The sequence below is a fragment of the Perna viridis genome, chromosome 5, assembly GCF_037379345.1.
Source record: "Perna viridis isolate PV_CMFRI_1.1 ecotype Kerala chromosome 5, ASM3737934v1, whole genome shotgun sequence".
NCBI lineage: Eukaryota > Metazoa > Mollusca > Bivalvia > Mytilida > Mytilidae > Perna > Perna viridis.
In genome coordinates this window covers 11,678,783-11,694,673 of record NC_142449.1, presented here as the reverse complement: position 1 = coordinate 11,694,673, position 15,891 = coordinate 11,678,783, and the positions used below count along the sequence as shown (strand labels likewise).

Genomic DNA, 15,891 nt, shown 5'->3' with positions numbered 1-15,891 from the left:
TGAATCATTTTTAAAGTATACAATACCTTAAAGTCGGGATCTGAGAAGAAGATGACTGTCCTTGGTTCTACTACATCAGTGTGAAGCTTACACACACCATCAGGTGGCGGAGGATACTTTGTCAATGTCAACAACTGTTTTACTTCACTCTGAAATATAATGGAAGACATTTAAAAAAAAATAGTTATGCAACCCACGTTTGCGCTATTTTACAAGCTATAACAATAATACAATACATTTAGAAGTCATGCTAGCTTACATAATAGATAAGAAATCTACGCCCTAACACCCACTAGTGATTATAACCTACATCCACACATCAGCATACCAGAAGTTGTTGATGCCAAAGGACTATGTCTTATCCAACAATACAGCACTTATATAAAGCTTGGTGTCAAAATATAAAACGGCTGTGATAAGTAGTTCCAATTATAAATATTACATAAAAAAGTGTGACATACATAAGGACAACAGGCAAGGATGAAACATAGGCTCCTCTCTTAGTCAAATGTGTTGCCGCATGCATATGCTCTTCACCTTCAAATCTACATTATGTTACCATTAACAATCTGTGTGAAGACTATTCACTTTTTAACTTCCTTTATACATCAATGAAACCTTGAGTAAATGTTGTGAACTTGAAAACTTTTCTATAGAGTACAGACTTGGGGTTAGAAGCTAAAGTAGACAACATAAGTATCCGACTGCTTAGACCAATAAAAAGCTTAACATGTTATCATAAATACACAAAAGTTTACAGATGCTGACAGCAACAGAGTGATACCATTATACAACAAAAAACATGTTTGTGGTCGTACAAAAGGTTTAAATTCTGTAGTTGAAGCCAGTAGCTTGTGATCACATAAGATGAACAAAAGTAGTGAAATTTATGTATTTTAAAGCCCTGGCTTGACAAAAAAATTCCACAGAGAATGATGGTAAGTCTTTTACCAGTGCAAACAAGAAGGAATGCAATTCTTACCTGTAATTTATCAGACATGCTTTCTTCCATTTTAGTGTCTGTACCAGGCCAGGTTAATACATTTAACTTTAAATTAGCAGCCATCTTTAAACATTTATTCAATGGTTCTACTGCTTCTTCAAATCTGAAAGATTAATAAGCATAGAGTGTTAATTACTCCAGATTACAAAGCAGTTTAAAAATCCAGAAGATTCAAACTACTTTTCATTTGTTCAGTAAGAACAATACCAGGAAAATTCAAACTATTCGTTTTGTTCAGTAAGAACAATACATGTACATGAACAGTGACTTACGAGGTACTGGTTTTGAAGTCATAAAGGTTCAAATCAGTGATGGTCTGAGGTCTGAGACATTCACTTTCTTAAAATTTATTTATCTAGGTCATGAACCTTTAATTATCTGCCTTGTCACTTTATTGAGGACTATTGGTATTCTTAAAGTGGACCATTGATTTAAAATTTGAAAAAAATCGAGGACCTTTTAACTCTTGAAAGTAAATATAAACCCAAGGCAAGTATCAATTAAGAAGCCAAGAGACAAATCCTGACATAAACTTTGAACTGGAAGTTGTTTTGTACTTATGCAATGCGAATCTAATAAATAAGAGCTAACCTGTTGAGTGTGACGTAAGCTTTACCCAATCCAAAGTAAGGCAGAGGAAGTCTACTGTCTTTAAATGTCTCAGTTATATACTTCAGTCTATCTATTCCCTCTAAAATATGCTGTAAATTCAAAAAGTATAGAAGTTAAAGACTTTTTAGTTCCTCTACTTCAGGCAAAAAAATGTATTCTTATTTCCTGTTACCCAACTCTTCTGGCAACATTCTGATTTTGGTAGCAAGTTTGTTAAAAAAAAATCCAGAGATACATAAGATAGCTTGTATCTGGTTCCAATCCAGATTGGATTCATTAACAAAACAGCTGCTTCCAGCAGTGCTGTAGCACATTACGAAAGCTAGCACAGTTCAGACATGGTTTTACAGAGCCATTAAAGAAAAGTGGATATTGTTGAAATTGAAGTAAACATACGGTAAAGAAATGAACCGTAACAGTAAATTCTGGATTTGAAAAAAAAAGGCGGATTTCAGCTTTTAACTGTAAGAACATGCTGTCTGACAGTTACATCTGTGAGTGTATAATGGTTTTAAGGATAAACATAAGGAATGCATCAAAGTACATTTGACTGAACTTATCTAATATGACATTTGTCCAAAAAAAAATAAAAATAAAAATAAAAACCTTCACTTACTATCCCAGAAACAAGACATACATTTGCTTGCCTTATACAAAATATCTAAGCACATAACATAACTATAAAAAAAAAACCTCTTAGAAGCAACAGACTTTCACTTTTTATGCCTCTGTAGCTACATATATAGTAAAATATAAAGTAGTTTAATATTGGATAATGAATTTATCTTCATTAATATCATTATTAAGTACAAAAGATAAAAATTCAATTTTCAAACAAGAAGAATCTAGTGTCAACACTATGGTCAATAATGACATTTCATTTCTTCATACAATTTCTTCACAGAAAAGGTTAATTGTCAGTAAAATTTTAAAGTTGATAATAATTTACCTTAAAAATACCAGTAGATATTTCAGCCACACCATATGCATATTCTAATACAGCAACATCTTGATCGTCTAAGCCAAAATCCTATCAAATACACATTAATGTATAAACAAAAAAAGCAGGCCTTTACAAGTTGTCATCTAATAATTGAGAGGATGTAAACAAAGCTCAAGTAGGAAAAATTGATAATTTTATCATTTTTGTAATAGCTAGAATTGAAGAATCTTCACACAATACCCCTTTTTTGACAGTCCAGAAAAAATGCATAATTATTATACAATATTAACAGCTTAAGAATTACACATCCTGTTCTAAAAATAAAAATGATATTACAAACACACAGTTAAAACAAAACAACGACATCATCTACATCTAAAGAAAAATGTTATCACAGACTTGTATGTATTAAATAACAACAATAGTCACTTTTTTCATCAATTAACTACATGTACATGTATATATCAGAATCAGCAACTTTACACCAGATACTGATTAATGTCTGGCACTTGGATACCCACCTTCATACATTGAGCTCACTCACCTCAGGTTTTTTACCACTGAGAAGGTCTAATGCTTTCAGATAACTAGATACTGCTTTCTTTCCTAGACCATCTAAATATGCCAAGGAACCTTCTGCCATTAACTTCTCGATCTCTGTATTTTCATTTTTAGCGTAAGCTTTATCTGGCTAAAAATAGATCAGGAAAAATGTTGATACAGTGTTGATACTATGTTTTCAGGTGTCAAAATTAATACAGGATTTAACACTGATTTTTCAAGATATCTTTCAAAGTATAAAATCAGACCACCCACTCATAAAACAAATAAAGGACTTTTATGTCAGGTTTGAGAGTGAATGGTCCAATTTTACACCTTAAATTAAAGGAAAACAGTGTTAAATATTTCCAATCCCAAACTATCTGAATAATTTATTGTTTTTTATGTAGACTCTCATTCTGTGAAATTGACAACCAAAACTGACATTGCAAATGGTGGCATTCAATAGACAACTTGACATGATTGTCTAATATTCTTTTAAAAATTATTGTTTTGAACATACAACATTGAAAATGAATTCAATAAAACAGTTAAAACCACTTCTTTAACAGCTATCATTTGTTGAAGCAGTGGTAGCCATGTTAGCTTATGGAATGTATATGGAATTCACACTTATGTAAATATCATCATTAAGGCCATAGAAGATGTCCAACCAATTATAATACACAAAAAAAGACAACTGCTTATTAGATTGCAATTATTGTATTATATGATATCTTACATTAGCTAACACATTTTGTTCTCCCTTAAAAAACTTGAACAGACTATTATGTCAAGAGATTATTTATACATGTAGAATAGTAAACAGCTTAACTCTTATTATATCAATAATATTGATTTGTAGAGAATTTCAGAGCACAGAAAAATTTAAAAAAAAACACCTGCATGAAGCTGAATTCAAAACTCAAATAGAGTCTACCTGCCTGTAGCAAGTAATATCACATCAACCAGAGTTCAGAGCTCAGAAAGATCCCTTCTGCCAAAGGAAGGTTACAACACATTCATCTTAGTTTGATGCTCAGATACTGGTATAACACACCAGTCTGAGATAGATAATCACACATACATCAGAATACAGATAGAACCAAAATGCCTAAGGCAGGCAATACGCATCCATCTGAACTCATAGCTAAGATAAAAACAGAAGTAGCAAAGAACTTTTTGGCATCCCTACCATTGCTTTCATCACATAAAATACTGAATGGTTTCTGTTTACAGTTTTCAATCACTGTATGTTTGAAGCCTCAAGACTTGGTACGATAACCTGCTTTATGATTTGGGTGCATTTAGTCCTTTTACATTAAAATTTCTTTGCAATTTTATTGTCAGGGAATTTTTTTTCACAAGTTCAGTAAAATGATCAGCCACATGGAACGGCAACTTGTGTTCTGTCACAAAGTTCTTAAAATCTTGACATACCTATCCATCCAAAATTATAAATCATGCAATTTGTCAATAAGAATGAAGATAATTCTAGAAAGACTTGCGACCCACACTGTTGTTGACATTAACAAAAATGGCAGACAAAAATTGACGAATATTTGATAAATTCAATTACAGGAGGTTTTTACTGGAGGAATTCTTGAAACCGGGAGATCGATGCCTTCCGCACAGGAGTCTTTTTTTTTTGCTGGTTGAAAGGTAAAATTACAGGACACTCCTGCAAAAAACGGCAGGGTTAACACCTATGTCAGTATTCATAGCTCAGATAAAACACATATGCCTAAGGCAGGTAATAACACATCCTTCAGAATTCAGAGCTCTGTTAAAACCCACATGCCTGAGGCAGGTTATAACACATCCATCAGAATTCAGAGCTCAAATAAAACCTACATGCCTGAGGCAGGCAATAACACATCCATCTGAATTCAGAGCTCAAATAAAACCTACATGCCTGAGGCAGGCAATAACACATCCATCTGAATTCAGAGCTCAGATAGAACAAACATGCCTGAGGCAGGCAATAACACATCCATCAGAATTCAGAGCTCAGATAAAACCTACATGCCTGAGGCAGGTAATAATACATCCATCAGAATTCAGAGCTCAGATAAAACCCACATGCCTGAGGCAGGTAATAACAAATGCATCAGCATTCAGACCTCAGATAAAACCTACATGCCTGAGGCAGGTAATAACACATGCATCAGAATTCAGAGCTCAGATAGAACCAATGTGCCTTAGGCAGGCAATAACACATCCATCAAGTTTTTGAAGCTCAGATAGATTCCACTTACATAGTAATAACCCACCAATTAGAACTCAGAGCTCAGAAAGAATCTACCTGCTTAATGAAGATCATAGCAAATTAACAAAAGTTAAGAGGTCAGATGAAACCCATCAACTTGAAGCAGGTAATAACACATCCATCAGAATTCAGAACACAGATAAAAACCAACCATCTGAAACTGGTTAATATACATACTTTTGAATTCAGACCCACAAGCCTGAAGCAAGCAACAACATATCCATTAGAATTCAAGCCCTGGTGCCACAAAAGTTAAAAAAAAATTAAGTCTGAGAATATTCTTAACCTCCATGGTAACTTTAATCAAATTCTTTGAAATTGATGACGTCACAAACAGTTGACAATTAAGACTTAAGAAATAAGTAATTTATTTTTTAAGTTTGTGGCGCATAGGTCTGAGCTCAGATAAAACCCATTTGCCTGAAGCAGAGAATAACACATTCATATGAATTCAGAGCTCAGATAAAACCCATCTGCCTGAAGCAGGGAATAACGCATTCATATGAATTCAGATCTCAGATTAAACCCATCTGCCTGGAGCAGGGAAAAACTCATTCAAATGAATTCAGAGCTCAGATTAAACCCATCTGCCTGAAGCAGGGAACAACTCATTCATATGAATTCAGAGCTCAGATTAAACCCATCTGCCTGGAGCAGGGAACAACTCATTCATATGAATTCAGCTCTCAGATTAAACCCATCTGCCTGGAGCAGGGAATAACTCATCCATCACAATTTACAGCAATGATAGAGACAGCTGTCATAGGATCATAAAAGAAAAATCTGATTCTTTCATGATCTTTACTGTCAATTAATTAATAAGTTTACAATAATGGTATGCAATTGAAACTTCTGAAGTCAAATTTAATAACACACTCCATTCAAAAACTTCAAATTTGCAAAAATAAATTCTAAATTCAAGTATTTAAGTATACTAATGAAAATGCTTACCACTTTCTTAACAACTTTTTCTTGTGTTGCCGTAACAACTGCGGACTGTGAAACAGGTGGCGCTGTCTGTTTTTCCTGATGATTTGACTTGCGACCTTTAGATTTCTGAAATGACATTAAGAGATGAACAAGCTGGTGAGCAATGTATGTAATTTTTAAAATGTCAAAACAATTAACAAATCTGATTTAGTGATATTTCCCAATGGACCAAAAGGATATAAACAAAAATAAATAAACAGGATAACACTTCATTAGGCAAAATAACAACAACGTGCCACCAGTTGATATTTAATATGTATAGATGAAAGGATTTCAACATTTCTACAAATATATACTTTAACTCTACAGGATATTCACTGGAAATATCAGTTTCATTCATATTTGTTTTCCATAAATAATAACTAAAAATCTAATATTGCAATATTTCCATTATTTATTCACAGAATTCAAATCACAAATTGATCTGTCTTGCCTTGAGAATTCCTCTATTTAACCTACCTTGCCCTGAGGTTTCCATTAATTCATTTAAATTGCCCTGAGATTTCCCAAACCTTGAAGTTTAAGAAATAACTTATCTATAAACCTAACTTGCCCTGAGGTTTCAGAGTTAACCTGTCCATGATGTACTAAATCAACCTACCTGGTCCTGAGGTTTCAGAGTTAACCTCTCCATGATGTATTAAATCAACCTACCTGATCCTGAGGTTTCAGAGTTTAACTCTCCATGATGTATTAAATCAACCTACCTGGTCCTGAGGTTTCAGAGTTAACCTCTCCATGATGTACTAAATCAACCTACCTGATCCTGAGGTTTCAGAGTTAACCTCTCCATGATGTATTAAATCAACCTATCTTGCTCTGAGGTTTCAGAGTTATCTTCTGTATGCCTTCTCCAATCAACCTACCTCACCCTGAGGGTTTAGATTTAACCCCATGATGTCTATAATCAACCTACCTGGCCTTAAGGTTTCATTGTTAACTTCTGTATGACGTCCCTAATCAACCTAACTTTCCCTGAGGTTTCAGAGCTAACTTCTCTAGATGTCCCCAATGAACCTACCTTGCTCTGAGGTTTCAGAGTTAACTTCTCTATATCTGGATCTTTAGTTTGCTTCTTACTTTCTGTCTCTTTCTGTTGTAAAACATAATATTTTTTTTTAAATGTATAACTTTTGAATATTCTTTGGCATGATGGGTGATTTTAATGATTCTTAGTACATGCCTCAACAATTTTGACATGATCCATGCACTAACCTATGTTAAAAGTTTGTTTTTCCTTTCTAAAATTTATCAGTATTGTCAGAAAGATAATACTACTTAATATGTTGTACTCATTTTCTTTTATTGAATTATCAAGAAAATTCAATTGTTACAAACAAGAGTTAGCACATCTTGTCCAGTAAAGCACATTTCTACTTAAATCATCAAAAATGGGTCAAAGACAAAATGCTGGCTTTCCATAAACAGAAAGAAGAAATGTGACAGACCTGAAATCGCATCCCACTATATTTAACCCTATACTTAAGTAGCGTACCAAATATCTAATGACTGTAATATATAGTTTTGAGAAAAGTTTTTTAAAAAATCCCCCCTATCCAACAGACATTCACCATTCTATAAGACCATTTGCATGAGTGTTCGGACCTCCCAGGCCAATAATAAAAAAATTCCTCTCCAGAAATAAATATCAAAAAAAAAAAAAAGGACCTGGCCTGGATAACTTAAACAATCTCTACCCGAGATTTTCTTCAAATCTTCAATTTCAAGTGATTTGATTGGTTGAAAATGTAGGAATGTGAAGAATTTGAGGAAAATATCATTTTAAAGTTTGTCATGAAATCAGTCCATAAGAACCAAGAAATTAATTTTGATAAGTAACAAATAACTGAAATATAATACAGGATAAAGGGTAATTTTTGTGAGGTGCTAATTTTGGCCCATTTTAGCAGTCTGTTTAAAAACACCAAAAAAAAATCCGCCAAATGCTAAAATTCTTCTTTTTTTTTTTATACCTTTTATCTTCAAAATCGCAAAATTTTACATCCACAAAAAAAAACCCCAAAACAGCTATATGGTACTCTACCAAAAACAGCCTTTTATTAACAAACAAAAACATGAAATATATTAATCTTCTTAAGCACACCTGACCTGAATTCACTACAAGCAAAATTTGAAATCTATGTAGAACTTTTTTAAAATCAGCCTGTCATAGCAAATTAACAAGGATTTATACCAGAAAAAGACTCAATAAGCCAGCTCTTACACAACCAAGTAAATTTAAAAATAATGCTAATATTTTTAGGCCCTTTTCAGGCTGAGTACATTGTTTCTCCTATAAGAAACCTTGACATGAACTCTTGATGTATGATTTGTTTTTGTTAATGTAACTGTTCCTTTCACCATGTTTAACAGTTAAGTCTAAGTGTTTGTAAGAATCAAGCAAAATAGGAAAATTAAAAAACATGCATGTCAAAACCCCACCAATCTGACAATGTAATATCACTCAAAGATACTTTCTCTATTTAAAAATATATATATATAGATATAGAAAATCTTGACTGTTTTCCTTGATTCCAATGGTGAAAATAGTCAAATGAAACTATCAAAATGGTGGGTGTTTTTATACCATGTTTCACCCATTGCCTGATTCTTACAGATACTGACACTTAATTCATTACCTTGTTCTGTTCTTCTTTTATTGTAATTGACTCCTGTAAGAGATATAACGAATCATATCAATCCTCTACGTATTCCTCTTGACAGCATAAGTAAACAATAATAGTATATAAGGTAGTATATTTTAATGTACCTTTTCATCATTATTCAGAAAAAAAAAAAAAAACAAAAAAAAAAACAAGATATACCAAATGCCATTGCACTCTAGCATTCTCATCATACTAAAATTTTAATTAAACAAAAATGTGATATTCACCAGGACTAAAATCTGTGATATGACAATGCATGTGGCCAAGAAAACTGCAGAGGTCAAACCCTGAATAGTCGGGGCTTATTCTTGAATGGTTGATGTCATAACCAAAAATGTCATGTCCAAAATCTATCAAAACCTTCCTTAGGAGTATGTAACTTGTTGTACTTGACCAGAATCAAACTGTCCCCTTTTTGGTTCTTAATTCCTTTTTGACTGTGACACTTTGTGGTACAATATCAAAGAGATCCATTCCTTTTAACATGTTATCATCCAGAAATCAGAAAAAAATTACCATAATGGTATAGAAAATTGTGGAACAGTATTCCAGATACCCATATCCTTTTACTGGAGTTAATTCTTTGAGAAACTGATTTTGGCCCCTAATTCTTTAATACCAATACCAACATTCCTTTGGCTATGTGGAAGTTCAAATCTCGTGATGAAATTTTATAAAAATCAATTAACTAATATCTAAGTTATCACATGAAAACCAAGTGTCTAGAGACAATGACAGCACTATAACGTTATACGACTGCAAACTTTTAACGGTTGTATAAAAAGTATTGTATTTAACCATAGCCTAAAAAACTTACAACCATACTGTAACAAAAGTAAACATGTATTTAATGTTACAAATGTCTAAATTAATATGATATATGAAGCTATAGTTAAAGGATTAAGGGGGCTGTTATAAGTAGTTGTAAAGAAAATAAAAGTGACAAGAAGTTTTAAATTGAACCAAAAATGAAAAAAACAAAGGCATCATGCAGGAAGATGAGATCACTTAGGTGTGTAAATTAGGAGGGAAATATAATTTAAGTCAAACAAAGGATGAAATAGGAAATATCCTAAAATCAGATGTTTATACTCCTTACTCAATGAAGACTGATCGAAGAACTTCAAATCTCATTCTTGACAGTAAATTTTTTTTTTGTCTTACACTATCATAAAAGTTTCAAAAGGAAGTAAACAATTAAATATCAATCTCAATTCTATCACACTTCATAAATTATTTCAACCATTACAAATAACAGAAACATGTAAGTTTCCTTACAGTAATATTTCCTATGAGTCAAGACCTATTAAATCAGATTTAAACAAAAATTTGCATGACAAAACCAACTGAAACCACCTAATTAGCACAGCAAAATCAAATCCGTACTTTTAGTATTTTGTTTCCCTACTACATATTTAATGTTGTATTATTTTACCAATATGTTACATCAAAATGACTAAGACCTGTTCATAAAAAAAAAACTATTTGTAGCATACCTCATCAGTAGAATCCTGATCACCACTGGATACCAGTGCAGATGCATCTTGTTCTTTCCTTTTCCCACTGCAAATTTCAAAAAATAGTAAAAACTAATATGTTTATAAAATATCAAATTAATACAATTAGATATCAACCATAACACATATTAATTATTTAAACTTACAAAAGAAAATTGTAGAATTTCTTTATCAGCATGAACAAAACATTCACAAAAATTCTCATTTTACTTAAATGATAGTCTCTTGTCTTAGAAATTAGTAAAAAAAAATTAAAATTCCCAAGGGATGTAACTCCTACAGAAGATGGTCAAGTAACAAATTAATTCAGTGGACAGATAAACACTGGTATGAACACACATACTGACAGAAACATAAGCCTTACAGCCAATAAAAACCTGCTTGGTTGGATACAGTATTTTTTCAAAACTATTTTCAATACAAAGTCTTTACCCTGAAAAAGCAACAATTACATTTATATATCCAAGTTTTTGGCACAAGAATTTTAAAACATTATGCAATGTACAGACAGACATGACTTTAAACCACCTACAGAATTCCAAGATAAATATTTTTCCTTTATTTTAAAATGGAAAATTAATAACTTTTTTACTGAAAAAAAATAAGCAAAAGTGTTCAACTGACCTTTTGCATTCCTTTTGTCCAAGATAGAAATAGGCTCCAAACAGAGTCATAATGTGTGAATAAAAGAACAGGAAGGAAAAATCTGTTAAACAATCGATTCCTTTGAAAGATTGAAACCAAACCTAGCTGTGAACACCTGTCTATCAGGTGGAAAATTAATTACTTGCAAAATACCTGACAAATTATTGTTTATCCCTACCCTGCTACTGTAACAGTACTGTAACAGTATATCACAGAAAATCAATAGCAGGTATAATGACAATAATGAGCTAATAAGATTAATACTGTAGAGAAATAGATTGAATATGGTAAAAGACATAAAAAAGACAACCCATTGTACACATTGGTTCTCTAACTTTGGATAAAACTAAACAATATACCAATGAACATGTATTTCTTAAATGAAAATTTTCAAATCAAGGTCCTGACATTAAAAACTTTGAACTTTCATTTAATGCTGCCTTCTCCCCTTCAAGGTATAAAACCAGATCTTTAATATATTGTCAGTCTGGTAACCATTTAATCTAGAAGTTGATTAAACATCTGATAAACAAGTACACTGAAACTTCTCCAAACCGGACCCTCAGAAAACCGGTCATTTTCAAAAGTCCCAGCCGATATACCCTAAAACCTGTGTAATTTGTCTTCAATAGACCGGCCACCCCCTAAAACCGTACATTGGCCAATTTTTCACAATTTTAGTTACATATTTCAAATAAAAACAACCTTTCAATTCCAGCCGCCCGATTACTGTTCACATGGCAAGCAATTTCAATTTTTGACATAGTTTTTTCGAACGCCACTCAGTTATCAGTATTTGTTCAATCGGGAAACAGAATCACCATCAGGTGACTTGCCTTTCCATGGAAGAGCATCTTTAAGGTCAAAGGGTAAAAAGAGAAACTATACCGACTGTGTCGGAAAAAACTAGGCAAGCATAAAACCAATGGGGGGTATATACATTGGTTTTTCACTGGTTGGTTCAACAATGTCTTTACAATAATAAGGATAGTACAATCAGTATTCATATCATAATAATTCTCATTACTGCCACTCAAAACTAACTTCATGAAGAGAAGTCCATCAATAACTTTTCAAAAAAGCGAAAACTGATGACAAACAAATGTGTACTTGGGAAGCAGCAGACATTTTGACTATTACCTTAACTTAAAAAGAAAAATTCAAACTTCATGAACTTTAAAAAAAGGCTATGGAGAGACCTTAATTGTTTTTTTTTCAAATTCAAAACTAAAGAAATACATAAGAAATTGGAGAGGAAATGAATTTCTCGAAATTTCTAAATTCTGATCTTGTAGGTGCATGTGGGAAGAAAAGTGAATAACCTGCAATCAGATGCTAATGAAAACTAACAGAAATATCATGTCTAACCCTTCTATGACAAAATAATGTAAAATAATAACTTGTAAGACATTAAGTCATCTAAATAGGCTTATTCCTGATCAATCTTTCAATATTACAGTATAAGTGTGATCATCAGTGATAATTGATGAGTGAAATGATATTAACTGCATGTTTTAGTATTTATGTCTCTCTGTTATACATACTTAACACAAAGAAAAAAGATGCAAATCAAAGAGCATGTTCACTCATTAACATGAAAAAAAAAATGGTAAAACTGTCCAAATCCTTTTTTAATACAGGGGTTTGAAAGTGGTTACCATGGTTACTGTAGCACCATTTGAGGCAGTTGCCTCACTAAAATTTAAACCAAATATGATTTTCATTTTTCATAAGAATAATTTTAACTGAGTTCATGACTTTAAAACATACTTTATGAAAACTGTTTTAATGGATCAATAGTATACATTACTGAAACAATCCAATAGATATTTCTCCACAATGATTTTTCTCTGATCCACCCCTGCATGTCTATGCATGAAGTTTAAGATATGAATAAAAAATAATATAGAAATGGAAAATGCAAGTAAGTTACCATCAATTTATTACAAACTAGAGAAATACTCTTTTCAGTTGGAGGGATTTTTCTACTTTTCTATGCTGTTTGAAGACATGAATTCATATGGGTAGACCCAGCAATGGCTTGCATATCCCCCCCCCCAAAAAAAAAGTTTGTATGAAACCTTGACTTTTTATGAAATCCCCCTCCCCCCCAAAAAAAAAAATAAAATAAAATAAGAAAACTTCTTAGCTCACTTCACTAGACTGTAATCCTTCATCCTATGCTGGTTGAAAAAGGAAACATACTTACTGAATCCTTGTTGCTATTTATATTTATTAAGTCAATGAAATAAGGAAATAGGTTTTTCTTCATTGAAAATTAAAAAAAAAAAAATCATAAAAAAAATACCATTTTTTCATCTCAATGCACTCAGTAATAGTATTTTGCCTCACTACTGATAAGGTCTTAGCTATGACCTTGTTAAAGAACAACAAAACTCAAACAACTTATCAAGCTAAAAAAGAATGTCCTATGTATTAATCCATCCACTTCAGTTTTTGTTTTAAAGTAAAATAGGCATTATCATTCGTGACTTTATAACTTATCCAATATTCATTATTGTAACATTTGTTAAAAATTCTATCAAACTCTATAAGGAAATGAAAAGTGAGAATGCTTACAGTGCCTACTTCAAAATTTAAATTTCCATGAAATAACTCACAAAATATTTGCCAGTCATAGTTTTTTTTTTAAATTTTCTTTAAATCCTTAAAAGCAACCTCTGGTTTAATTGTACCAAAATTATATTAAGAGTTTGGACATGAGAGTCATTATAAACATAGTTAAAGGGAAATAACTCAAAAAATATTTTTTCAGACTTATAGGAGAGGTCCATAGAGGCAATCTACTGTTAATACTATCCAAATCAATTTAAAAACATAGGTGTACGATTACTCACAAATTATGACAAACAGATGCCAAGCATTCATGTTTCATATTGCCATAGGGGACAAAATTTTCTCAAAATGTCACAATCGTCGATCACATGCACAAATAATTTGGAGTTCTTTGATCTGTCAAATCAGAAGAAATGTGTCTACTAATTACCCTAGTATAATATTTTGTCTACTTTTCACTTTAATATACTGTAAAAGTACTTTAATTTGTTGATTCCAATTTTCGTGAAATAGGGAAGAAACACTTCGTGAAATAGGGAAGAAACACAATTTCGTGGATTCTTGAATTCATGGTTTTTAGGTCCTCAGTATACACATCAAGGGAAATCTCCTTTTCTTCAGGAACTTAATTTCATGGTTTGGCCTTCCAATGAAAACCATGAAAATTAGTAGCCCACGAACAATAGAACTTCAACAGTACTACATGTATCACAAACACCAAAATATGTTCCAGTAATATTCCTTTAATTAAAATGCTAGCACATCAATATAAACATATCATGACTTACAATCTTACACAATTTGATAAATATTCTAATCAATAGTCTTTATGGAGGGGTTACATCCACAAGAATTTGTGATGGACAAACACAAACACACCTTTACTGGGTCCCTCATATGGATTAGCAACAGGATCTAAAAATGATTCATCTCTCAATGTTTTTCTGATTTTATATCTTAAAACACAACATAGTTTTCAAATTAACAAAGAGTAAGTAAGACAGTACACCTAAGTGTTGAAATTCTTGATCTACTTACCTCTTATACATAAATGTTAAAAAAGTATTTTTCATTATACAGTAGTGGGTAGCATTGGTACTAATTATACTCAGACTATAAATATGAGCGACAAACACATATAAATTTCATTTCCTCCTTTAGAGCCCTCTTTTGTTAGGGCTATTCCAGTATATCTCCACACATTAACTAGAAACCAAATGTTGACAGGATTTGTGTAGATCCGTTTACTATTTCCCCACATATTAACTAGAAACCAAATGTCTAATGGGTTCGTGTAGATTCATTTACAAATGTACTAAAACTCTACTTATATGCAGAAACCAAAGCCTATGGGTGTCGACATTTCCATAACTACAAGGCATGTCGTCAACTCAAGACACATCCACCTAACAATAAGCCAAAAAGCTTGCAGTTTCTCCTATGCAAAATGCATGGCAAAAAAAGCAGGAACTTTAATATTCAAGTGTTTTATACGATGGAGCCAGAGATTAAGCCAGCACCCTGAAGCATTCAGAACACATACCATATATACTCAAGTATAAGTCGACCCCCTTTTTAGTCCAAAATGTTTGGAACCTAGTCTTGACCCACTTTTAAGTCAGACTGATTTCTGACAGCTGCATTGCAAAACATTCCTTAATAACAATGAGTATACCTATTTATTTTGATAACATCAATAAATGTTGAAATAAATAATTACAAACCAGTTGTTTTTATAATAGTAAGTAATTTAATTCTTGATAAGCCTTGTGAACTGTTTAAATATGACCATTTTTTTCATTTATTCATTGGTACAAAATCATAAATATGGGGAACAACAAAGAACAAAACAGAAAGTTTATGATACTCTTAACAACTCATTTTTGAAGATTTTTCAGTAAGTAAGTTAAAAGGTTTTAGCTTAAGGAAAAAGAAATTCATAAAAAGAATTCTAAAATATTGATTACTTTTGTCACGAATGATGGTACGTTATTGGTTTGCGTTTATATCACAACTTTGGGTTTTCGGCTGTATGAGTGTGTACACAAGCAAAAATCAATACACAAAATGGAAGAGTGGGAAATACAAATAAAATCATAAAAGGCCAGTATTGTGGTGAAATGAAGACT

General features: G+C 32.1%; 1 protein-coding gene across 7 annotated transcripts in view; it reads right to left on the bottom strand.

Annotated features, from left to right (window-relative positions):
• The window catches only part of LOC148616034 (uncharacterized), a 55,348-nt gene that overhangs the window by 19,997 nt on the left and 19,460 nt on the right, over positions 1 to 15,891 (bottom strand). For all 7 annotated transcript variants that reach the window (XM_088582673.1, XM_088582668.1, XM_088582671.1 and 4 more), the window contains 9 exons: positions 10,520 to 10,586; positions 8,997 to 9,029; positions 7,379 to 7,450; positions 6,319 to 6,423; positions 3,103 to 3,249; positions 2,565 to 2,645; positions 1,595 to 1,704; positions 983 to 1,106; positions 27 to 149 (listed from right to left, as the gene is read on the bottom strand). In XM_088582673.1, the coding sequence (XP_088438799.1) occupies positions 27 to 149; positions 983 to 1,106; positions 1,595 to 1,704; positions 2,565 to 2,645; positions 3,103 to 3,249; positions 6,319 to 6,423; positions 7,379 to 7,450; positions 8,997 to 9,029; positions 10,520 to 10,586 (862 nt within the window). The remainder of the gene's footprint in view (positions 1 to 26; positions 150 to 982; positions 1,107 to 1,594; positions 1,705 to 2,564; positions 2,646 to 3,102; positions 3,250 to 6,318; positions 6,424 to 7,378; positions 7,451 to 8,996; positions 9,030 to 10,519; positions 10,587 to 15,891) is intronic.